At 42.1% G+C, this 26,212-nt stretch overlaps 2 protein-coding genes across 2 annotated transcripts in view; one reads left to right on the forward strand and one right to left on the reverse strand.

Annotated features, from left to right (window-relative positions):
* The window catches only part of LOC126095487 (translation initiation factor IF-2-like), a 41,298-nt gene extending 38,024 nt beyond the window's left edge, over positions 1-3,274 (reverse strand). The window contains exon 1 of the mRNA XM_049910277.1: positions 3,205-3,274. Within this exon, the coding sequence (XP_049766234.1) occupies positions 3,205-3,274 (70 nt within the window). The remainder of the gene's footprint in view (positions 1-3,204) is intronic.
* A 14,784-nt stretch (positions 3,275-18,058) lies between these two features.
* Positions 18,059-26,212, forward strand: part of LOC126095488 (myrosinase 1-like) — a 54,383-nt gene continuing 46,229 nt past the window's right edge. The window contains exons 1-2 of the mRNA XM_049910278.1: positions 18,059-18,197; positions 19,231-19,361. Coding sequence (XP_049766235.1) covers positions 18,059-18,197; positions 19,231-19,361 — 270 coding nt within the window. The remainder of the gene's footprint in view (positions 18,198-19,230; positions 19,362-26,212) is intronic.

Raw genomic sequence — 26,212 nt, forward strand, 5'->3', positions numbered from 1 at the left:
TTCTGGGGAACAAAAGAAAAAGCAAACAACTCAAAAGTGTAATGACTTCATAATCTAAAAATGTGGAAATATACGAAAAATATGGAAATATAAGCCGGTCGTTGTGGCCGAGCGGTTCTAGGCGCTCCAGTCTGGAACCGTGCTGCTGCTACGGACGCAAGTTCGAATCCTGCCTCGGGCATGGATGTGTGTGATGTCCTTAGGTTCGTTAGGTTTAACTAGTTCTAAGTCTAGAGGACTGATGACCTCAGATGTTAAGTTTTTTTTTATTGGAAATATACGAATTTAATGCACAATCTATAGCATCCTCCTCACTTTTTATAACGTTGTGTACTGCATACAGTGGTTTCTTGCAATTTGAGTAGATGTTTCGAATAATTCCAATAGACAACTTAGATTTCACTGCTGTGTCTACAAAGAAATACTGACGTGGTTTGCATCGCTGTCCTATTTAACGCAGAACGTCTCTGTAGAGTCTTTATCGAAACGATACTCAGTGGCAATTTGTGGACGACTGTGTACATTGTGAATAACTTTAAAGTAGTTATCTACCAACTTCTTATAGTGCAACAGAGTTCTGTGTAGTAAATACGCTCGTACTTGTCACATGCCTAAAGTCTCCCTCTACGATTTTTACCCTCCATGCTGCCCTCCAATACTAAATTGGTGATCCCTTGATGCCTCAGAACATGTCCTACCAACTGATCCCTTCTTCTAGTCAAGTTGTGCCGCAAACTCCTCTTCTCCCCAATCCTATTCAATACCTCGGCATTAGTTATGTGATCTACCCATCTAATCTTCAACATTCTTCTGTAGCACCACATTTCGAAAGCTTCTATTCTCTTCTTGTCCAAACTATTTATCGTCCATGTTTCACTTCCATACATGGCTACACTGAATACAAATATTCTCAGAAACGACTTCCTGACACTTAAATCAATACTCGATGTTAACAAATTTCTCTTCTTCAGAAACGCTTGCCTAGCCATTGCCAGTCTACATTTTATATCCTCTTTATTTCGACAGTCATCAGTTATTTTGCTCCCCAAATAGCAAAACTCCTTTACTACTTTAAGTGTCTCATTTCCTAATCTAATTCCCTCAGCATCACCCGATTAGATTCGACTACATTCCATTATCCTCGTTTTGCTTTTGTTGATGTTCATCTTATATCCTCCTTTCAAGACACTATCCATTCCATTCAACTGCTCTTCCAACTCCTTTGCTGTCTCTGACAGAATTAAAATGTCATAGGCGAACCTCAAAGTTTTTATTTCTTCTCCATGGATTTTAATACCTACTCCGAATTTTTCTTTCGTTTCCTTCACTGCTTGCTCAATATACAGATTGAATAACATCGGGGATAGGCTACAGCCCTGTCTCACTCCCTTCCCAACCACTGCTTCCTTTTCGTGCCCCTCGACTTTTATAACTGCCATCTGGTTTCTGTACAAATTGTAAATAGCCTTTCGCTCCCTGTATTTTACCCCTGCCACCTTCAGAATTTGAAAGAGAGTACTCCAGTCAAAATTGTCAAAAGCTTTCTCTAAGAATACAAATGCTAGTAACGTAGGTTTGCCTTTCCTTAATCTAGCTTCTAAGATAAGTCGTAGGGTCAGTATTGCCTCGCATGTTCCACTATTTCTACGGAATCCAAACTGATCTTCCCCGAGGTCGGCTTCTACTAGTTTTGTCTGTAAAGAATGCGCTTTAGTATTTTGCAGCTGTGACTTATTAAACTGATAGTTCGGTAATTTTCACATCTGTCAGCACCTGCTTTCTTTGCAATTGGAATTATTATATTCTCCCTGAAGTCTGAGGGTATTTCGCCTGTCTTACTTCTCTCTCACCAGATGGTAGAGTTTTGTTAGGCCTGGCTCTCCCAAGGCTGTCAGTAGTGTTAATGCAATGTTGTCTACTCCTGGGGCCTTGTTTCGACTCAGGTCTTTCAGTGCTCTGTCAAACTCTTTACGCAGTATCATATCTCCCATTTCATCTTCATCTACATCCTCTTCCATTTCCATAATATTGTCCTCAAGTACATTTGGATTTGGTGTATCACATACATTTTTCCAGAAAGTGTTTGGCTCTCTAAAATTGTAGCCTCAACTGAAAGCTTCCTTCCTCGGAACAACGTTTGCTACAAATACCAAACATGATGAAAGATATATACCTGATCAGTATGAGACACCTGCTTTTTCCAATATAAAGACAAGAAGGAAAACGTTTTGAAACTTAAAAAGACTTTTTAGGAGTTGCTAGCGCAGCACGTACCACAGGCGTCGATAGGTCGACAACCTATTCCAGAGAAGGCGCACAGTTCCGTGATTGCTGCACCAAGAAGTCACAGGAGTGGGGCCGCAAGAGAAGTGATTTGCCCCGGCGCCACAGCTGAGCGGGAAAGTTCCAAGTCAGTTCGATTGCTGAGAAGACTGCCCTTCACCTGTGTAATTGCGCTCCGTCGTCTGCTTCTACAGAGTCCGCATCGTCCCGTTTTCAGCGAATATTCTGTTGGGACAAGAACTGTTTACTGCCCAGCCTTAGCTCCTGGATTAGTAGTTGAGCTTTAGGACTTGCTGCCTGAGCCGATAAAGTTGAGCACTCGTCAATAAATGTGCGTGTTCTTGTCAGAAATCATTACCAGAATTTCAGCATTCTCCTCGTTCTCCTCTCATAAAGACGAGTAAAATTTAATTCTGTGGTTATATCAAAGGTACGATACAAAACTTATCCCACTCAGTTTCTCATTCGCCCTACTGTAAGGATCTGGAGCGACGAACTGCATTAAAAAATAACAGTCATGCAAACCACATCATTACTTATTTATACTATCGAGAAATATTTCTTCAATTCATAATGATTCTACACGCTTCCTCTTGTCTCAACAGTGACAGTAGACATGGCAGTGTCCCAGTAAGTCATAAGGTAATGCGTTTCTGTTATCTTACAGATTGTCAACTAAAACATGTTTGTTTCTTTTCGTGGCGCCATACACTCCGTAATATTTACTTTAATATTTCTTTAAATTCCGCCATGGAATTCTATAACCCAGTGTATACTCTTCGTATCAAAAAACCAGTAAGTACCAGCACTGTTTCGTAATCTAGTGTTTCCGTCAGGCATCGTAAACGTTTTTGGATGTATTCAGTGCTTCTTGAAGCTCTTCTTAGACATACATCATGTCATTATCGTATGAATTATTACCCGCTGCTTTCGAAGCCAACAAGGAAATTACTAACTTTAGAGATTCATTAGGATTATCCCAGCGAACCATGTCGATATGTGCTGGTGATTCGGTGGAGATTGTCTTGCAGCCGCTAACTTGAAGTGCATTTACACAGCATATCTTCATCTCAAACAACTGATCCACCAGTTTTGTTTATTGGACGCTTAACGATTTGAGTGTAGTTATAATTCCGGTTTGAATTTAATGATTTAAGAAAGGTGGCGTCGCCTATGGGCATTCCAAGCCTTGAGAATGTTGCTACACTACTGAAGATCTTAGCTACTTTTAGGAGATATAATTTCAAACAATAGTTTACATAATCCTCTCATTTTCGGGCACATTGCAGTGCGAATTTTGAAATCATCACCTTCAGCACCTATTGGTGTATCACCAATCATCCACACTCTTGCTATTCGTTAAACTCTAATGCCATATACAGTAACACACTTTCTGTCTAATGATATACTAAAAGATGATGTTGCCAGTCTAACCTCTGTTTTCGGCATTACTTTCCTCCTGGATCTACTTCATCATCATGTTTCAGGTTGTATTCATCATCTTCTTCTGATTTTATAAATTCTTTAAACCCATTTTCTTTGACAGGTTAAGTAGTATTCTTCTGTGGGCACAACTCTCCCAACCTCTCTAGCAGTTGAGAAATATGTTTAGATGCTCTTTCCAATATCGAGTCAGCTTCAGCTTGTCCGTTTTGCATCATGGCCAATTTCCTGCGAATGTTTCGTCTAGACTTCATCATCTGACTTTCAAGACTCACCCTTCGTTCAGTCGAATTAAAAGACATGTTGACCGCCTCATATCTCAGTTACAACTGAACCAATTACAAGTAAATGTCTCAATGTACACCACTGCTCACGTGTAACACACGATCTCGGATAAAAATATATTTATCGAAATTAATACGGTATCATCCCTTATTTAAATCATCATTTTTGCTTATAACCAAAAAATTATATGCATTCATACTCCACGCTAGTTTACATATTTCGAAAAATTCATCAAAAGCCATATCTGGGCTAAGATTAAAGCTGAAGACATGCTTCAAATTACGTTCGTCTTGCTTGAAGAGAACAGTTAAAAAAATGGCTCTGAGCACTATGGGACTTAACATCTATGATCATCAGTCCCCTAGAACTTAGAACTACTTAAACCTAACTAACCTAAGGACATCACACAACACCCAGTCATCACGAGGCAGAGAAAATACCTAACCCCGCCGGGAATCGAACCCGGGAACCCGGGCGTGGGAAGCGAGAACGCTACCGCACGACCACGAGCTGCGGACAGAGAATAGTTAGATTAGCATTGGTTCTAAGTAACTACTTTCGAATTTTCAATACGTTTTCTTTCTTAAGACACCCCATAGAGAAGTATGCTTTCATATGATCATGCTTATAACAAGAAAATATCATTGAAAATAAAAATCGGAAGCGCAAGCTCTTCGTCAGGCGATATGACAAACTCATTACTTGATAATGTGAGCAGTTAATATCATTCAAGCTTTGAAACACTTGTGCTATAAATTTATGCTTACATTGCAGAAGCTATTTGGAGTACGCGTACACATGCTCAAATTTGAGAACATTTTCATGAGGTAGAAGATTAATAATCACATTCGTTTTCCCAAGGTTGAAAGGACCAGTTGTAATGCAACTAATTGTATCTGGAAACAGTTCGCCATATTTGTGATCCTGTGGTTGCAACGGACTCTTGTCAATAATACACTGAGATTTCTTCTGCGATGCAGAAACTATATATATATATATATCACAGTATTCCATACATTCCCAATGAGTAGGTCGTGATTTGTCATTCGAGCAATACACAACCAGAAGAAGAAGAAGAAGAGTCAAGATGGATCACTTCTGGGTCGCGTCACTAATAATTTGCCCAAGGCACTCCATATAGCTGGATACTCATACTGTAGGCTGTAGGCTGAAAACCGAGATGATGTTGGTATAAACCCATTAGGTGCGGTGTGCATGGTACATGGCAGCGCTAATGCAATGCAGTCAAATCGTTTGTCAGACATGATATAGACCGCATTCTGGCAGGAAAAGCTTGGTGTAGAAAGAAAGCAAAAGATGCTAGGCTCTGTGAGATATTAGCTGGTTTAGCAGACACTGGTGCGATGAAAATGAAGTAAAAGTGTGTTTGAGCATGAACAAAAGTAAGAGAAGATGGCGAAGAAGAAGATTAAGAATATTGTGGAAAATACGATGAAGAGCATAATTAAAACATTACAAAATAGTGTGAAGTGTCTGACAGTCTGTAATGGCATTACAGACGCTCGTAAAATAGCTTCAAAAACAAAATAGCTCTGAGAGAGTATATAATACTCATTACCTAAACAGGCGGAGTATTACCTCTCATTGTCATATTTGCTGCATTATCATAACTTCAAGGAATAGCTTTTGGAGCGGCAGGCATTACTAAGGCAGTTAATCACGCAAAGGCGGCTCTCAAACAATTGGGAGAGAAACAAAGACATTAACATGCAATGGAAGCGTTAGCACTCTTTCATGGGAAGGGCTTGTACTTAGGCACATATAGAAAAGAATTACTTTATCTGCATTTAATGAAAAAAATTTTCCTTAAACAGCATTCCGACAAAGGCAATCACTAATACAGATTTAGAACATAATGCTAAAATATTCGGAAATATCACATCTTAGTTTGTCTGTGATATATTCTTTATCCGAAACGCCTAAGAGACCTGAGAGCGAGATAGTTAACCTCCAAATGGAAAGTGAACCATGTTCACACTGAGTGTGTTACAAGAAGAAGGCTAATGTTGTTCCCTACTTTGATAACCTTCGCAAATGGTTAGGTATTTCAAAAATTACACAATAAATTATAACTACAACACGTTACCATAGCCTAACGTCAAAGGGGTGGTCATAAAGAAAGAGCAGGAAAAATATCAGTGTCAAACCGAATATCTGTTGCAATAACACTCTCGAACGATGTGGAGTAATGTATGTGTTGGTTTTAAGGTTGTTAATAATATAGGCTCAGGATCTGAGAGAAATTTAATTGAGAAATAAACCTGAAAGGAGGTAGATAATCAAGTAAATATTCAGAATGTTAATATCCTAACACCGTCTGTAATGTAGTATTTCTAGGGCTTCAGTCGGCAATGTTAATTCTGCACATCTTTTACATTAGTTCTGGCATGCATTACCGACTGGACAGGATATGGTGGAATTACTATATACGCTCATTTACTTGCCAGTCACGGCAAGGTACGTTTCAGAGATGAGTATGTTAATTTCAGGTCAAGGAGGAAATTTTGTGGATTGCGAAGTAACTGTTTGATTACGCTTAAGAAAACGCAATGGGTATCGTATTCAAACAACGTGTTGTGTCCGACTTGATAAAAATGGATGTGAAGAAGTGGAAAATGTCTTACAATCGACAGATACTGTCACCATTATGATACACAGTGCTGCAAGCAGGACCATCATTCTCTGCGAACTCCCATCTGACATGCTGGGCGAGGGAGAGGACAAAGAAGAAGAAGATGATGACGATGAGTTACCTACTGAATGTGAGAGAATGACGGCATTACTCGATCCGAATGTCATAAGAACAAGTCGTTTGGTCACACGTTTTCGCTACCAACGATTCCATATCGATTGTACTACAAAATGAAAATACTTAGCTGCTACCATGTGAAAGTCGTATGTGTATTAAAGGAAAACTTGTCAACGAGTCAGGACTGCAGAAAACTAGTGACATCGACTTAAGTATACATTGCACACTTCAATTGTTTTATGAAATACAGTATCTTCTGAATAACCAAATTATTGATCATGTGCTCAATTCGGGAATTGCAATGCTAAAGAATGGATAAGCATCTTTCAGCCACATAACACAATCGCATGCAGATTACTGGTTGCGAACGACAAATGACCTATTGGAATTCATGGCTTTCCAGCAAACTAAAGGAATTTGTTGCTAATAGTGGTCATTTTGGTTTCCGTGCCCCACTCAATGTGATACTTGGGTTCGCAGAGGATTACAAGAAGATAATTTTGAACGCTTGCTATGAACATGTACTCATTCGCATCAGAGATAGCATTACATCTTTTATCTCAGAAATGCTGACACCAACTCGAAAATCGTGAATGAACAAATTTGGTGGAGAATGCCAGAAACATGAGTTGAAACTTCTTTGTGTGTGTCCACTAAAATAACTGAGTAGGTGAAACTTCTTAGTCTTTTCTTATTTTTGTCATTTCAACACTGACCTACGGAATTTTCCCTGACGAATACAACTCAGATTTACCATATTCATTTATTACCCACAATATACTAGCCCAACACAATTTCACTTCTATCCAGTGACAACATGACTTAAAATAATTAACACAAAAAGAATAGCCCTGAATTGTAAGAAATCCTAACAATAATCCATACTTTTTCATAAGTTACTTACAGAAAATCTTCATAACACGAGCTACAGCAATTACAGCAAGTAGTAACAACAACCAGCTAAAGAAAAAGATTCTAACTACTGTAGGCTCTAGTTACTAGAATGCTTATGGTTAGCAAAAGAAAGATTTTGTTGAAGAGCTAACAATGTATTTAGAAGATTTTACCTAATTCATGTGATATTCAGTTCCAAAAATTCTGTAATTGTCAATAATTCCACCCATCCAACGACAGAATCTCTTGCCAAGGGTGGAGAGCCCTGTCAGTGATATTAAAATAGACTACAGCGCTGCCAAAATACGAACAGGCTACTTACATAGCCCCCAGCTCCCCGTAAAAAAATTTACAAAGTGTTTTGGGAAGTGGCCAAAACTAAGTTGTTCAAAACTTTTTATATTAACAACATTAAATGGATCAGATGCAGTTAAAGGTTAAGTAACATGGTGTTGGTCAATTAAGTAAAAATTCTCCTCACAATGCCTAAAGACATATCTAATAATTTAACAGAATAGTATGCCAGTTTATGCACAAATGCTGAGCAGCATATGAAAATGCACAAGTAAGTAGTGGACAACCACGCAGTCTTGAAGAAGTAGTTTTGTCCTCCCCACGTAAAGACAGTGCTACTCTTGACATAAAGATTTCAGTTGATATCGTAAGAAGCCAGAACAGAGCAGACCCATAGCAGTAGTATTGGAAGTCTTGAAGAACATTGGTAGAATTGATGGGTCACCACAGAGCAGACCCACAGTAGTCCTTCTAGAGATTATGACAGCAGTGGGGTACTAAAGGTACAGACCGACTGTAGTTCTTGTAGAGATGGCCAGATCTGTTGGGACTGTGTGGGTGCACAATCACAATTGACGAGTCTCGAGGATAATGTAGCAAGTCCATGAGCCACTACCGTGTAGTCAGTATTGATTCATATTACAAGTCCATAAACCAACACGTGTGCACTACCTAATTTTTTCTGCAGTATCCTTACAACCGGCATTGCTGTTAACCAGTCCCTAGCTGAATTATCAACACATGTGCAAGCACTAATACAGTCATATAATCTCTGAGACTTGATAGATGTAGTATGACCAACAGACAAATGTGTGCAGTAAAATGTATCCCTACTATCTACCTAACTTGAACAACTGATATCTATACAATTACAAATTAATAGCATACGAATACAAGTACAAATGTAAAGAAAACATCATCACAGTAAAGAACATGAAAATTCAAACAACATTTGTAGTAATACAGGCTCTACAAAAAAGAATAAAAATAAGCATATACACGATTATTGCACGAATTGTGACGTACGTAAATGAGTTAAAAACGAGAAATCAGTTGAAGCATAACAGAACATCTTCCAAACATTGTACAGAAACAGAGATTAGCTCTGAGGATAACAGTACTCCTCAGCATCGTTTTTTTTTTTTTGGTTTGTGGTTTTAGGGCGCAAAACTTCTATGGTCATTAGCGCCCAAGACTCAGCATCGTGAATGAAGCTCAGTATTAGAAGGAAAAAAATTCTACCAAATTTATCTTAACATGTAAACACAAAGAGATAGGAAGAACACAGAGACACAAGGATACACCGCTATAGTCGCAGGTTCGAATTTTGTGTGAGACTGCTCATTGCTGTGATTCCTTTTGTTTTTTTTTCCAGAATCATGTACGATGCATTCTTCAACTGCTAAGGATTCCGCACAACAGGCTATCGATTTGTTCCGAAGGAACTGGGTGGTCCTTGAAGTAGCATGGTCACTTCTGGTCATTCCACTTTGCATTAGAACCTACTAGGAGTTTGATGTAGCTTCTGCAGTGTAGCTGATTAAACATATCATCGTACCATGGGCTAACTAGTGTACCACTGGCAGATTCACTGAGTAGTATATGCATAGTTATTCCACCTGTCTACGTAAATAGGCTGGAGAGAGTGAAATAGATTAAAGATTTATTGCTGAAATATGATATACATAATACTGAGAACAAAAGTTCTCCCTCGCTTCCTGTGTTCCAGTCTAAAATATGTGTCGACAAATGCAATGTAGTGTCTGGAGAATTAAGTGTGAAACTATTGGAACAATGGTGGCCTGCTTTTCACTTGCAAGATTTCCCATATGTCGCCAGTGAGAGGAATGGACATTGTTGTTGAATTCATGAAAGAAATGTACAGCAACAAATTTTATACCTTGATACTGAACAGCGAAAGAAATTAATATTTTATCAATGAAAGAAATTTAATGATTTTTACAAGTAAATTTTATCTACAAAATTTTTGGTTCGTGTTTTGATTTTTCACCCTCTGTAAGAATATACACTCCTGGAAATTGAAATAAGAACACCGTGAATTCATTGTCCCAGGAAGGGGAAACTTTATTGACACATTCCTGGGGTCAGATACATCACATGATCACACTGACAGAACCACAGGCACATAGACACAGGCAACAGAGCATGCACAATGTCGGCACTAGTACAGTGTATATCCACCTTTCGCAGCAATGCAGGCTGCTATTCTCCCATGGAGACGATCGTAGAGATGCTGGATGTAGTCCTGTGGAACGGCTTGCCATGCCATTTCCACCTGGCGCCTCAGTTGGACCAGCGTTCGTGCTGGACGTGCAGAGCGCGTGAGACGACGCTTCATCCAGTCCCAAACATGCTCAATGGGGGACAGATCCGGAGATCTTGCTGGCCAAGGTAGTTGACTTACACCTTCTAGAGCACGTTGGGTGGCACGGGATACATGCGGACGTGCATTGTCCTGTTGGAACAGCAAGTTTCCTTGCCGGTCTAGGAATGGTAGAACGATGGGTTCGATGACGGTTTGGATGTACCGTGCACTATTCAGTGTCCCCTCGACGATCACCAGTGGTGTACGGCCAGTGTAGGAGATCGCTCCCCACACCATGATGCCGGGTGTTGGCCCTGTGTGCCTCGGTCGTATGCAGTCCTGATTGTGGCGCTCACCTGCACGGCGCCAAACACGCATACGACCATCATTGGCACCAAGGCAGAAGCGACTCTCATCGCTGAAGACGACACGTCTCCATTCGTCCCTCCATTCACGCCTGTCGCGACACCACTGGAGGCGGGCTGCACGATGTTGGGGCGTGAGCGGAAGACGGCCTAACGGTGTGCGGGACCGTAGCCCAGCTTCATGGAGACGGTTGCGAATAGTCCTCGCCGATACCCCAGGAGCAACAGTGTCCCTAATTTGCTGGGAAGTGGCGGTGCGGTCCCCTACGGCACTGCGTAGGATCCTACGGTCTTGGCGTGCATCCGTGCGTCGCTGCGGTCCGGTCCCAGGTCGACGGGCACGTGCACCTTCCGCCGACCACTGGCGACAACATCGATGTACTGTGGAGACCTCACGCCCCACGTGTTGAGCAATTCGGCGGTACGTCCACCCGGCCTCCCGCATGCCCACTATACGCCCTCGCTCAAAGTCCGTCAACTGCACATACGGTTCACGTCCACGCTGTCGCGGCATGCTACCAGTGTTAAAGACTGCGATGGAGCTCCGTATGCCACGGCAAACTGGCTGACACTGAGGGCGGCGGTGCACAAATGCTGCGCAGCTAGCGCCATTCGACGGCCAACACCGCGGTTTCTGGTGTGTCCGCTGTGCCGTGCGTGTGATCATTGCTTGTACAGCCCTCTCGCAGTGTCCGGAGCAAGTATGGTGGGTCTGACACACCGGTGTCAATGTGTTCTTTTTTCCATTTCCAGGAGTGTATATAAAGAAACAACTCATTTTTGATACATTATACTCGCGAGAGAACTTGTTCCTTTTAATGACTGACGTAGTAATCAGAATGAAAACTGAACAGCTGAAGAACTGCATCCCTCAGCACATAAAGTTGATCTGAGGAGAGCAGTATATTAGTGTTTAACGTCCCGTCGACAACGAGGTCATTAGAGACGAAGCGCAAGCTCGGGTGAGGGAAGGATGGGGAAGGAAATCGGCCGTGCCCTTTTCATAGGAACCATCCCGGCATTTGCCTGAAGCGATTTAGGGAAATCACGGAAAACCTAAATCAGGATGGCCTGAGACGGGATTGAACCGTCGTCCTCACGAATGCGAGGCCAGTGACACAATAGGAATAGGAACTGATGAACATCGAACAATTGGTTGACCTGATTGCATATTCCAAATACAATTCAAATTGTAAATTTTTATTATCGGTAATTGATTTTTGCTTCAAATGTGGAAGGGTCGCGGCTCTAAAGACAAAAACTGGAACTGAAGTTGTAGATGCCTACAGAAAGATTTCAAATCATTTACAAAGAGACTTAAGTAAAGAAATTTACACTAGCCATTTGTATTGTGATTGGGGGGGGGGGGGGAAGAGATAGTTTCTTTTTAATTTTCGCTAACACATTTGGACTATTTCCGCGATATTGGATTTATAAAACTGTGCTATGATTAGCTGGAGATAAAGAAAGGGTTGGAGAGGTTCAGGGCTGTGCGGTGTGGACTCCCACTGATAATACCACTCTACAATAGGCTGTAGATGAGGGAAAAGGGAGGGAAAGAAGGGACCACTAATCTTTGATTTTTTTTTAATTTCCGGTCATATTTTTTGACTTCCTATCAGAATAATTAGCCTGTTTTTTAATTCCTGCCAGTTTTTGAATTTGTAATTCCTGCCAATTTTCTTAATTTCCCACTGACCGCCATCTTGTAACAGTACAAAAAAAGTCAATGGACAATTCAAGGAAGCATCAATTCTGCTGCGACTACTGCCATTTGAACAGTAATAAAGAAACAGGTGATTTTCCCCTTTCCAAACATCACATCCCTCGGCAGTGACGGTATTTCTCCGTGATAGATTTGAGGAGTAGGTACCACTTTAAAGTGACTCCATAGCACAAATCAAAGAGGTTATTTCCAGTACCTTGGGACGTTACATAAACAGAAAAATGTCGTTTGGTTTGAATGATTCACCAGATACACGCCAGCATTTGTTAGACATAGGGCTGAAGAGATGTGAACTACATCAATGTTTTATGTATTTGGCCAACAGAATCGTTTTAAAAGAGATATGAAAGAGAATAGTCAGCGGCTCTAGGAAGTGTTACAAGTTACATTTGTGACATTTGCCGCTGAGTACCTAAAAGGGTAGTTTTGCGTTGGAAGAAATAAGTTATTTAAGTGGTGTAATTAGTAAGGCTGATATGTGAACTGATAAAGATCGATATAGCTGGTGTGAGATTTTACAGTACCAAGGACAAGCAAAGGATCAATGTCTTTCCTGGGCCTCACAAATTTTTACAGAAAAATCGTGATAGGGTTCATGAATACAGCACAACCACTTGCTCATTTATTAAGAAAAGGTGTTAGATTTGTGTAATCTGAAGAGTGGCACAAAGCATTCGATGATTTAATGAAGTATTGATGTCGAGTCTGTTGTTGGTATTCCCGGATGTTCAGAAGGAATTTATTTTATTGTGCGGTGAATCGAACCTGGGTTCATTTTGACCTAGGAGGTCAATAAAGAAGGAAACTCTATTGCTTTTGTTTACAGTGAGTTGAACGGAGCTGGTGTAGGAATATCGTGGATCCGGTTTTACCTATATGGGCAGGTTTCCACTATTTGCTGACCATCCTTCTTTGAAGTGGTTTCTACGTTTGAAGCACCCATCCATTTAGTCAAGAATGTCATTAAAACTCAGTGAATCCACAAACCACGGAAGAAAGAAGAAAACTGAGACGCGTGAAGTATAAATATAGCGGTGGTACAAGCACTGTGCCGGGAGCCTACTGAGTGGCAAGCAGCGCAGAGCACTGACAGAGAATTAAAGCGGTACAGTTAGCAGCATCCATTCACTTTGTGTGTCGGGCTAGACTAGATTACGAACATGAGTGGTTGTACCAGCAAAGTTAAGGGGAGCGGTGCTGAGAGAAATGCATGATTACGTTTTGTCCGGCAATAGGGGTGTGTGGAGCGACAAATCAGAGGGTGGCAGAGGAGCACTGTCTCATAGGAAGGGAAGGTGATGGCGATCAGTACATCAGGATTTGTGTACAGTGTGCGCCAATGTTCAGATCTTAGTTGGAAACAAGGCTGATGGGATAATTTTAGTTTATTGGGGTGGATGCATTAGACACTTTAACCTAACTGAAGCAGCGAATCTATAGTAGACGAACTTTCTCGTTATATCGAGATGGTGCCGATGCTGGACCAGCAGTCTGTGACTGACTTGTTGGGATAGGCAAACAGATGGACGTCAAAGTTTGGGGTGCGGCTCCTGCTGTCCTGTTCAGCTCACTTAAGTCATTTGGATACGCCATTCCAAACATTCTTGAGTAGCCATTCTCCAATATCTACCATCCCTTTTTCTTCCTCCACAACCCACTCCAACTATCTTGTATCTGCTCCTTCAAACGCAAGTATGCTATTGGCAGCTTCTTGTGCTCACTTGACAACTTCCTCAGTATTAGATTACTTCTTGTAACGGGTGGAAACCCGAAAGTGCCTGTTACAACCTCCTTATTTCGTTCTGTAGTTGGGAATATCAGAAAGATTTGAATAAAATGCAGAAATAATTACCACTGGTACCATAGTTAGTAGCAAAGCCTAAGAGTCAGAACCTGCCTTCCTACTACTATGGAGCAACTATGGAAGTAAAACCAAGGTACCAGTGCTGCAGAGAAAAACACCCCTCCAATGGGGTTAGGAGCAGTGGGGAAGTTAGTGCAGATAAAAAGAGGATTTTATGTAACTGATAGGAGATAACTGGGATCCGCATGTGACAATGACCAAGTAAGAGCTATACCAATGCCAGACCAGGGTGGTCACTGTACGTCATATTTGCGAAATCCAGATGGGAAGAAATGCTTGGACCATGCATTTCTCCAGCGGTAAGGCAGAGAGTCACTCTTACCAAATTGAGGTGATGGAACTGAAGAGGGTATGTATTATAAATAGGTTTACGTAATATAATATTGGTGGCAAGTTGTCTTGAACCAGGGAAGCACATGGAAGCAATGTGCTTGGAATTAACAGGCAGTGAGTTATTAACTAATGGAACCATCTGTAATATTATGTGTTGTGTTGTTGTTGTCTTCAGTCCAGAGACTGGTTTGATGCAGCTCTCCATGCTACTCTATCCGGTGCAAGCTTCTTCATCTTCCGGTACCTACTGCAACCTACATCCTTCAGAAGCTGCTTAATTTCACCTCTTGGTCTCCCTCTACGATTTTTACCCTCCACGCTCCCGTCCAATACCAAATTGGGTATCCCTGGATGCCTTAGAACATGTTCTACCAACCGATCCCTTCTTCTAATCAAGTTGTGCCACAAATTTCTATTCTCTCCAGTTCTATTCAATACCACCTCATTAGTTATGTGGTCTACCCATGTAATCTTCAGCATTCTTCTGTAGCACCACATTTCGAAAGCTTCTATTCTCTTCTTGTCCGAACTATCTATCGTCCGTGTTTCACTTCCATACATGGATACACTCCATACAAATACTTTCAGAAACCACTTCCTGTCACTTAAATCTATACTCGATGTTAACAAATTTCTCTTCTTCAGAAACGCTTTCCTTGCCATTGCCAGTCTACATTTTATATCCTCTCTACTTCCATCATCATCAGTTATTTTGCTCCCCAAATAGCAAAACGCATTTACTACTTTAATGCTCATTTCCTAATCTAATTCCCTCAACATCACCCGACTTAATTCGACTACATTCCACTATCCTCGTTTTGTGAGGAACGTTTAAATTACCATCTATGACGACAGGAATGATTATTTTAAATGTAATACAACTGCAGCTTTGTTGTTCGGAGGAACCCCCGAAGATATTGCCGAAACAAAACCTTATCTTCTTGAACGATACGTGGGAGCCAAGTCTAGTCCACTCTCTAAGCCGGATGATAAAATGGTTCAAATGGCTCTGAGCACTATGGGACTCAACATCTTAGGTCATAAGTCCCCTAGAACTTAGAACTACTTAAACCTAACTAACCTAAGGACATCACACACACCCATGCCCGAGGCAGGATTCGAACCTGCGACCGTAGCAGTCCCGCGGTTCCGGACTGCAGCGCCAGAACCGCACGGCCACCGCGGCCGGCGAAGTCGGATGATAGCTGCGCATGAGGCACAGCTCATGCAGAACTTTGAGCAGTTTTGGGATGTTAGGCAACAGTAACCATGCACCTCGGTGACGCAGTTCCTTGAGGCATAGTGACTCTGATTCTCTTTTGCGTAGTTCTTGTTACCTGAGGAGACGATATGTTCAGAAACCCAATCAGTCCGTAATCTGGCTCCAGTGGAATTGATCCCCAACACAAGGCATGGAGAATGAATTTGCTGGGGCTTGAGGAGGATTAGAAGTGTGGATGATAACATGTAGGGACAAGGATGTGCCCAGCATGCAGATAGGGCTGGTGATAAATGTGGCGAAGGATTTTCAAGGGAGCTGCACCATTAAATTTAATGTAGAAATGTATAGTGCTCGAGATTTCCAGGCTGCTACAAATTTGGGAGTACTTAACTTACGTTGTAAACCGACACTGGATGAAGTCTCAAAGAGGGGGGAGGGGAAGTGGGGAGGGGAAGGGGGAGGGGAAGGGGGGGGTGGAAGGTCCTGAGCAAAACCCGAAGCACTTGGTCTTCCCAAAGGAGGCAGACAGTGTAGTGTCACTAGCTAGTTTTAAGTGAAACTCTACCGCTGGACGTAAGAACGGTGTGGTCACATACAGGTCATAACAAAATCTACGCAAAAGTATTTCTAGTCGGTCTAGCCATTTTTGTTGAAATTTGCACTGTACAGCAGCAATGGTCAGGCCAAGAACAATGTTACGAGCTACATGACCGAGGGCTGGGTAATACTGTTACAAATGCTCGCCAGAGCCATATAAAGAACAGTGAGATTTGAGACAGATACATTCAGAATCCAGCAGCACCACCATGATGCCAGAACTATGTTGAAGACAAGACAGCTAGATGCCACCAGCTGCGGCCATCCATTGGAGACCAGAACAGGCCAGCCGCCTCCTGCACTGAGTGCACACTGTGGTACTTTGTTCCAAAGCATGCCAACCTGCCATCTGTGCCTGCCGCCGACAGACTCCTGTCAGGGGGCAGCGGGTTGTATTCGATGCACGGCAGTCTTGACTCATCTCTGCGGTGGACAGAATCTGGGCCTGAGTAGCCTAAGTGCAGGCGTTCTATAGTGAACGCAGTCGCAACCCAAGGGGAGTGCCTCTGAGGCTTTGGCCTACTGACGGACCACTCTATTGCCGCCCGCCTGACGTCAGCATTATAGGGCACTGACACATGTATCACTTTGCTAGGGTGGATTCAAGCCGTCTACTGGCCATCACTGGTCTGCCACACCAGAGTGGGGCGTGTCTGCTTCGTACTGTCAGTGATGAAATGTATAAGCTAAGTGTAATGAAAGATTCTCTCCGCCACCAGATTGTCACTGCGCCCCACCGACGTCACTCCCCTTCTAACGGATTGGCTCCTGAAATCGTTCTCACCCGTACGTAGTGCTGTCAGGGCACAACGAGGTGGTGCCAGTGGTCGGCACCCTCAGCAATGGAATTTTATTGATTTACACTATTCTTCCAAAAAATTTATGTAATTACTGTATCTGTGATTGGGAATTAGCATTTAACGAAGGAATGAGTCACTTGTTTCCTTGTAATTGTTGACTATTACCTTTTCTTCAGGACTAGCGTTTCCAAACATCAGACTGACGCTACACTAGAGTAATTCTTGAGAACATTTCTCCTCGAAAAAATCAGCAGTCTAGGTAAAATAAAAAAATGGATCGATAAAAGTATTGGCCACAATGAAACATTTATTAGCAATGGTAACTGGTTTCAGTCAGAACGTGACCATTTTCAGAACGTTTATACCGGATGGTAGCCTGTGGCGACGAACGGGGTAGATGTCGTGGCTCCACGAATGTCAGCTGCAGTTCGTGCAACGACACCCGCTTCGTTGCCCACCACCCCTACCCTCACGGTATAAATGGTCAGATGATGGTCATAGTCTGACCGAAACCGGTTACCATCAAAAGTGAATATTTGATTGTGGTCAGGTCTGTAGTAATCCATTTTTGAAATACACCAGAGTATCCAAACGCAGTTGATAAGAAAACTTCTATTGATATCATTGTGTCACACGCAACTCCTTAAGATCCCCCCCCCCCCCCAACATATGTGATAGTATCAGCGAGAAGCACTTGTACTTCACAACAGCGCTACGGCAATTTTCTGATTAACTGATGATAACAGAAAAAATGGTTTAGTTATTGCTGATTATGAAAACATCTCACTAAACTGCAAGGTAACTACATTATATATACGTAGTCCTTGCAGTGACACGAAGTCACTGAACGACGGCAATGATGAAGTTCCTCATTGCCTTTACGGCTGTTTTCGTCGGTACTTCTGCACAGAATGCCACTAACCGATTCCCAGATAACTTCATGTTTGGAGCTGCGACAGCCGCATATCAGATCGAAGGAGCTTGGAATGAAGACGGTGAGTTTAGAAGCATTATTGTCATTTCGTAGCAAAGTAACAAAGAATAAAAAAAGCTGTGTGTTAGAAGACGTTACATTACGTTTAGTGCTTACTCGTACAATGATATATTTCTATGATCTTCATTGAGACTGGGTCCTCAGCTGCAATGATTTAGTTTAGTCTGCAATTGTCGGTTCTCCTTTTTGGTTGTACGATTTTACAATTTCGGCGTTAGACTATTATCAACTAGTTTCCAAAAATTTCATAGCTGTGACCTTATGCAATACAAATCACTCAACCTGTGTATATTTAAAGAGCGTCCAGTGTTATAGTGTCTATGAGAGAAGGTGTTGTTCAAATTGTTCAAATGCCTCTGAGCACTATGCGACTTAACTTCTGAGGTCATCAGTCCCCTAGAACTTAGAACTACTTAAACCTAACTAACCTAAGGACATCACACACATCCATGCCCGAGGCAGGATTCGAACCTGCGACCGTAGCGGTCCCGCAGTTCCAGACTGTAGCGCCTAGAACCTCTCGGCCACCACGGCCGGTAGCTGGTGTTGTAATTGTAATAACACAGAAAACGCTTAAATGTACATACATTTTAATTCCCATCCCACTCAACATACACGTTAAGACCACGTGTTTACGGAACAGTTATTGAGAAGATCCTGTGCTGAAGTATACACAGAAATACTAAATGTAAACAGATGATGCACACAGGGCTATTCCTCCTTCATGTGTACTTAAAAGAGGTAATGAAGATTTACTTAAAATAAATTCCAGGGATATATTTCATTATTTTATTATTTAAAATATCATAAATTGTGATGTCGAAGAAATGGATATAAATCACTTGATAATGGACTAAGACCGAAACTCTATGATCGAACAACCATTAAAGAAGAATGGCACCAGCAGAAGGTACTAAATCATCTATATCATGTATGCTTTCATTATGTTCCATGTTGTTGCTAGTCTTACACAAAGCCAATAATAAACTTGGATGACATATCATATACTGCAATGTTTTTGCATACTTGTACAGGCAAAGGAGAGAGCATTCAGGACTACTTCTTCCACAACTATCCGGAATACACCACAGGAGACACCGGCGACGTCGCCTGCGATTCCTACCACAGGTACCAGGAGGACGTGCAGATGCTGAAGACGCTCAACGTAAGTATATTTTCCAAAGCAAAGAAGACTAACTTCTGTTCTTGTAGATCGCAGCACGACGTGTGTCTTCATGGTCCCTTCAACTCCTTTGAGATAGCAAAAATCTGGTGATTTACCTACCCAATTCGCTAGCCGTAAAATGTGTTCTGTTAATTCAGAGACAGTGCTTTTTTTTTCGCAAACGGTACGTCAGCTCATTTTCAGAAATAATATGGTTTGGCTAAATGTCCGATATCGATCTAAATGGTGAACCTTAATCACGCCGAAATCCTTTAACCTAGGAAAGTCAAATATCTGGGGAATCTACAGTTTTGATTTGATATAGCCTTCCTTCGACCGATACATGGACCCATACATGAAAGAATACGCCTGTTTTCGTCAGTAATTAGAATGATTGCAGGGACCATTTTAGCAGTAATTTCCGCTTCTACACTGCAATAGACAATGAAGAACAAAGAACGAGGGGCGTTCAATAACTGATGCAATACATTTTTTCCTCAGCCGATTTCAGTAGAAGAAATACGGAATTGATTTTCGGACATCGTGGAACATTCCAGCTTCAGTCTTTATAGTTTTGTGAAGTTGCGATAGGTGACGTCTGTAATGTAGGTGCGTTTCAAGCAGCGAGAGGTAACTGAGTTGCTTTGGTGGAAAACCAGAGCGTGCAGATAGTCATAGACCGGTGCAGAATGTCTAATGAGACTTGGCAGTGAACAAAAGCATGGTGAGTCGTTGGGCAAGGCGTCTGTCATCAATGCAAGAAGGTCGCGCAAGCCTTTCTGATCTCCCGCGTGCCGGCCGGCCGCACACAGTTGTGACTCCTACAGTGCTGGAAAGTGCGGACACTCTCATTCGAGGTGATGCAAACGAACTTCTCCCTCGTCACTATAACGCACGGCCTCACACTAGTCTAAGGACCCGAGTGGAGCTCACAAAACTTCACTGGACTATTCTCCCTTATCCACCCTACAGTCCAAATCTCGCATCTGCAGACTTCCATCCGTTTGGCCCAATGTAGGAGGCACTCCGCGGGAAGCAGTATGTGGATCATGGGGAAGTTGTTGTTGCAGTAAGACGTTGGCTCCGACCGCGACGAGTGGGATGGTACCATGTGGGCATAAATGTCCTCCCAGTAAGTTGACGTAAGACCCACGCATTGAGATTATTTTGAAAAGTAGTGTTTTGTAGGTATAAGAGTGGAGAATAACACTATGTATAGGAATCCTGAATAAAACCGACCTTGTTCCAGAGAAAAAAGTGCTGCATTAAACACCCCTCGTAAATGAATCTCGATAGTAGGTCTACAGAAACGAAAGGGAGGATGATCATGGAACAATGTTCCGTCAACGACGAAGTTATTATACATACAGCTAAGCTACAAAAGGGATAAACATGGTGGCATCATTCTAGAATTCGAGTTAATCGATTTAGAGAATGTGTGGAAAAAGTAATTCCGATCAGGAGAGTATCTGAACCACACTCCCCGAATACGCGAGTCGGTGCTACAACCAGTGCGCCAGATTCTCTTTCTTCCGAAGCCTGCGCGCCATTTTCACATAATCTTCACATAAAGCCCATAAAAATGAAAGTACAGTGTTTCTCCATTCCTCAGTGGTTTACATGTGTCTTTGCGCCATCTTTGTGAGAGTGGTCAATGCGGGTATATCATCATGGTGTCATAGTGTTATTACGGACCATTATGGAAACAGGGAACACATAATCGAGTAAAGCCTGTGCTGCCGCATAACCAACTCTTACTGCAGTCCAGAGAGCCTATAAGCTCTAACGTGTGTTTGCTAAGGTCTTGGGGAACAAGTATTCTACCAGCAGAAAGACATTAAAGAAAAGAATTCCAGTTAGCTATTTATATTAGAATGTTTTCGAACACAGAATCTCGTTGCCGGGATAGGGGCTGCTGAGGGGGGAGGTGGGGGAGGTTAAGGGGTGGTTGAAGTGGGGGGGGGGGGAGTACAGAGAGGGAAATAAAATTTACAGTAGAAACGTAGCTTCCACGAAGAGGTAAATGACTAAATCCAGTGATACATGAGAAGCAATTATGTTCGACAAATTTTAACGATGTTCCTCAAGCGGATCAAGAAACTGAGGATTGTAGATTATCAGGAATAAAGTAAAACAAGTGCGAATCTTGGAGTGACATCAGCGAAAATTGGAACCGCATAGATGTATTTCTCTGATTCTCTACGTTGACATCAACAAATCAAATATCAGCTGTCATCACAATTTTTTTTTCTATTAATCAGTACAGTACCAGATGAAAAAATGCAAAGGAATGCCAATTAGTATTACACGCAGGACCGGCTCCAGGGACTTTGACGACCTGTACTAAAATTTCGCGTATTGCCTGCTATCTCCGCCGCCTCCTTGCGTTCCCAGACATAGTCAACATTTCTGACAATGGCATTCACCCATGACGTTTTATTTTCACATATCGCTCTGACTCGTATGTCTTTTTGATTTGAAGACCAGAGGCAGATATGGAGCACCAGCGAGTGAAACAAAAATGAAACTTTTACATTGTAATACATCTGGAATGATAACTTCAAATTTACAAGATTTAAATTATACCATCTTAGATTTTTCTTCTCTGTACTGCAGACAGATAAAAACGTACCGTTTGTTTCAAAATAAGCGTGCACCAATTGTGAATGTGTGACAGAGATGGCAGCACAATACGGCACACACAACTCTAGCGCCAGTGGCGGGAATGAGCACTGTTCTTGATACTTAAAATGGCAAAATACACTGATAAGCCAGAACATTATGACCACTGCTTACCGCGACATTGTATGTCGGTTGTTGGCGTTGTGGACAAATGAGGCGGTAACAAAAGTGTGTAAGCGGTGCAGGCACGAATGGATGATCACCCTAGAGAAAATACCGGCTGCAAATGAGGAAATCCATTGAAGTAAGGAGATTATTATAACGGAGAGCCTGTGAACGATTAACTGTGTAGCTGTTAGAATGTTCGTTTGCAACTGTTGTGCGCATCTATGGAAAGAGGTAGAAGAATAATGAAACTACCTCTAGGATGGATCGTGATCCGTGGCATCTCTGCCGAAAGAGCACAGTGCTGGTGCACGCACGTGTGTTTCGGAGCACACTGTTCAGCGTACATTGTTGGACACGGAGCTCCGCAGCAGACCACTCCTTCGTGTTCACATGTCGACCCAACGAACTTGTCAATTACGACTGCAGTGGGCATGGGACCATAGGAATTCGACCGTAGATCGATGGGAACGTCTCGGCTCTTCGGGTGAATCATATTTTTTCCTACACTAGGTCGATGGTCGTCTCCTTAAGCGACGGAGACTAGAAAACGAGCAGCACACCACGGACGAAGGCTGGAGGGAGCAGTATTATGTAATGAACGACTTTCTCCTACGCTTGCATGGGATCTGTGCTAGTAATCAAAGACAGCTGCGGACCACATGCATCTCTTCATGCTTGGAGTTTATCCCGACGGCGACGTAATCTTCAGCAGTATAATTGTCTGTGTCTCTGAGCCAAAACCGTGCTACGGTGGTTTGAGGAGATGATAGTGAAATCATGCTGATGTCTCGGCCACAAGATTCGCCCGACGTAAATCATATGGAACACATATGGTTGCCATCACTAAGTGCGCAAATCACAGGCCAGTTATTCACGCGAATTACATGACCTGTGCGCAGACATCTAATGCCACATACCGCAACAAATCTACCAATGAACTACCGGATCCCTGATACACTGACCGAGTGATGCATTTCATTCCAAAGAGTGACAAACAATATGTTAAGCAGATGCTCATAATGAAACTTCCTAGCAGATTAAAACTGTGTGCCCGACCGAGACTCGAACTCTGGCAGAAGTAAAGCTGTGAGTACCGGGCGGAGTCGTGCTTCGGTAGCTCCGATGGTAGAACACTTGCCCGCAAAAGGCAAAGATCCCGAGTTCGAGTCTCGGTCGGGCACACAGTTTTAATCTGCCAGGAAGTTTCATATCAGCGCACACTTCGCTGCAGAGTGAAAATCTCATTCTAGATGCTCATAATGTTTTGCTCATGAGTGTACACCTTCCAGGTGGGTGCCACAAATTCCGAGCGCGTGGCATGTTGCTAGACAAATCTGACGCTTGATGACAGCCTGAATGGGGATTTCTTTACAGTGACTGTAACAATGGATGCGACGTGGATGCGATATTCCGGTGGTCAAACCAGACTCCTAAGGAAGCGTCGATGTTGTGAAATATTAGTACGGCTGCAGGGAGATAACGTCGAGAGGTGACACATGTTCCACGGTTTCCACGCGATCAATTTGTGAGAAAGGAAAATAGTGGGAAGTGGTATAACTTGTATGCACCTCGTAAGTATGTCAACCAAAATTAGTTTTTATCACTCGCCAGCTTATAGTTACGTTCACTTTCTGTCGTTCCCTGGGCACAAGTGAATGCGTGGTGCGAGTCCCGTAGCAACCAGCCCAACTGTGTACTGCATTGTCGGCGCCATCATAGTGGCTTCTACTGTAACGTCATAGGTGAGCAAGTGACTTACACTTAAATGATTTATTTGTTCAGAAAATGTAAATCGCCCTTGACACTTTAGTGTGTCCGTAGTACACAAAGGAAAACGCCTCTGGTAAGTTATCGAGAAGGCGTGGTCTCCGCAATGCCACAATCACTATTTATGGCTTAAAACAACCAGTGTGGGAAGTGTTAAGGGTACAAAATTTGTGTAGTGCCGTTCAGCTGCTTCAGCTCTAAAACAAGATTTGATCTTAATATTAATATCTATTGATCATGGCCTCTTCAGCACGAAGAAGGAAATGAAATGAGTCGAAGTTTACAAGAAGAGCAGTGTAAATGGTATTAAATGGCAGATCCGAAGTGGAGGGAATGGTAGGGAAAACATGCCATTCATCTTTCCGCATGTAAACTCAGTTTAATAACAATGTCTGGAGTCAAAAGATTATAGCATGTGACGGGCAGTGTAATTATTTATTCTTCTATATTATTTAATACGAAGTGTTTTTCTCAGTGATTCCACTACGGGTGGTTAAGGCTCTTGTATAGAAACAGTCAAGCCATCGTATTTATTTTTCGCTTCTATAGGAGCTTTCAAGCTGGGGTAGATATATTTCCTGTGTTGTGTGGAAATATATTGAGTTGGCAACAGTGCCGCTACCAAGCTCTGTTATTCTCGAAGACGCACCCAAGACGACCAACTCTAGCACATCAATTTTCATCTTTTTACGAGACCATAGATAATTTCCAGAAAGACATTAGACTATATGAATGATTTGTATTTCCTACCTGTTCTCGAACATAGTCATTTATGGAAAGCTATTATTGTGTGTTTAATCAATTATCTTGGAATTACGTTAATATTAAGATTTTGGCGCCCTCAGAAACCTACCACAATGGGCGGAGACACGTTTCGTCCTCCTGTCCCCCTCCCCTTGATCTCGGTCCTGATTATACACCGTTATTATCAAATATATTTACTACGTCTGTGAGATAGAAGTGTAACCTACAACCATTATCCACTAAACTAGTGCTTAATTCTTCTCCTCTCTAACGACATCTTCCCTGTAAGGGTGTGACATTTTTTTCTTGTTCATCCATTCTAAAGGTGTTCATTCCCTTGGATGATATGTATGTGTCTTCACAGACAGGTAACGACAGCGGTTTATTACACATAAATAATGTACTCTTTTTTCTTCCGTTGTTTAGGATGTGTACCATCACGCCTGTGACTCGAAGCCAGTCGTTTCTATATTTTTTTCGCCACTCACACCTTCTTTTGTCTTTTCTTACAACCCGTACCTAAATTCCGCACAGCATGAGAGGAATAGTGTGATCAATTTCGTAACAATCACCTTTTTCCCTAATTTTTCAAATTATGTAATTGACTCACCCTATTTTATTTCAGATTGTAGAAAAATTAATCATAGTCCAGTAAATCAATGAATCTACGGTTTCTACACGATTATTTCCCTTCACTACGTTTCGCCCAAAATAGTTCTGATACTCTGTGATGGGTTTGGTTTTGTTGTTGTTGTTGTTGTGGTCTTCAGTCCTGAGACTGGTTTGATGCAGCTCTCCATGCTACTCTATCCTGTGCAAGCCTCTTCATCTCCCAGTACCTACCGCAACCTACATCCCTCTGAAGCTGCTTAGTGTATTCATCTCTTGGTCTCAATCTACGATTTTTACCCTCCACGCTGCCCTCCAATACTAAACTGGTGATCCCTTGATGCCTCAGAACATGTCCTGCCAACCGATCCCTTCTTCTAGTCAAGTTGTGCCACAAACTCCTCTTCTCCCCAATTCTATTTAATACCTCCTCGTTAGTTATGTGATCCACCCATCTAATCTTCAGCATTCTTCTGTAGCACCACATTTCGAAAGCTTCTATTCTCTTCTTGTCCAAACTATTTATCGTCCATGTTTCACTTCCATACATGGCTACACTCCTTACAAATACTTTCAGAAATGACTTCCTGACACTTAAATCTATACTCTATGTTAACAAATTTCTCTTCTTCAGAAACGCTTTCCTTGCCATTGCCAGTCTACATTTTATATCCTCTCAACTTCGACCATCATCAGTTATTTTGCTCCCCAAATAGCAAAACTCCTTTACTACTTTAAGTGTCTCATTTCCTAATCTAATTCCCTCAGCATCACCTGACTTAATTCGACCACATTCCATTATCCCCGTTTCGTTTTTGTTGATGTTCATCTTATACCCTCCTTTCAAGACACTGTCCATTCCCTTCAGCTGTTCTTCCAAGTCCTTTGCTGTCTCTGACAGAATTACAATGTCATCGGCGAACCTCAAAGTTTTTATTTCT

Source organism: Schistocerca cancellata, chromosome 8 (assembly GCF_023864275.1).
Source record: "Schistocerca cancellata isolate TAMUIC-IGC-003103 chromosome 8, iqSchCanc2.1, whole genome shotgun sequence".
NCBI lineage: Eukaryota > Metazoa > Arthropoda > Insecta > Orthoptera > Acrididae > Schistocerca > Schistocerca cancellata.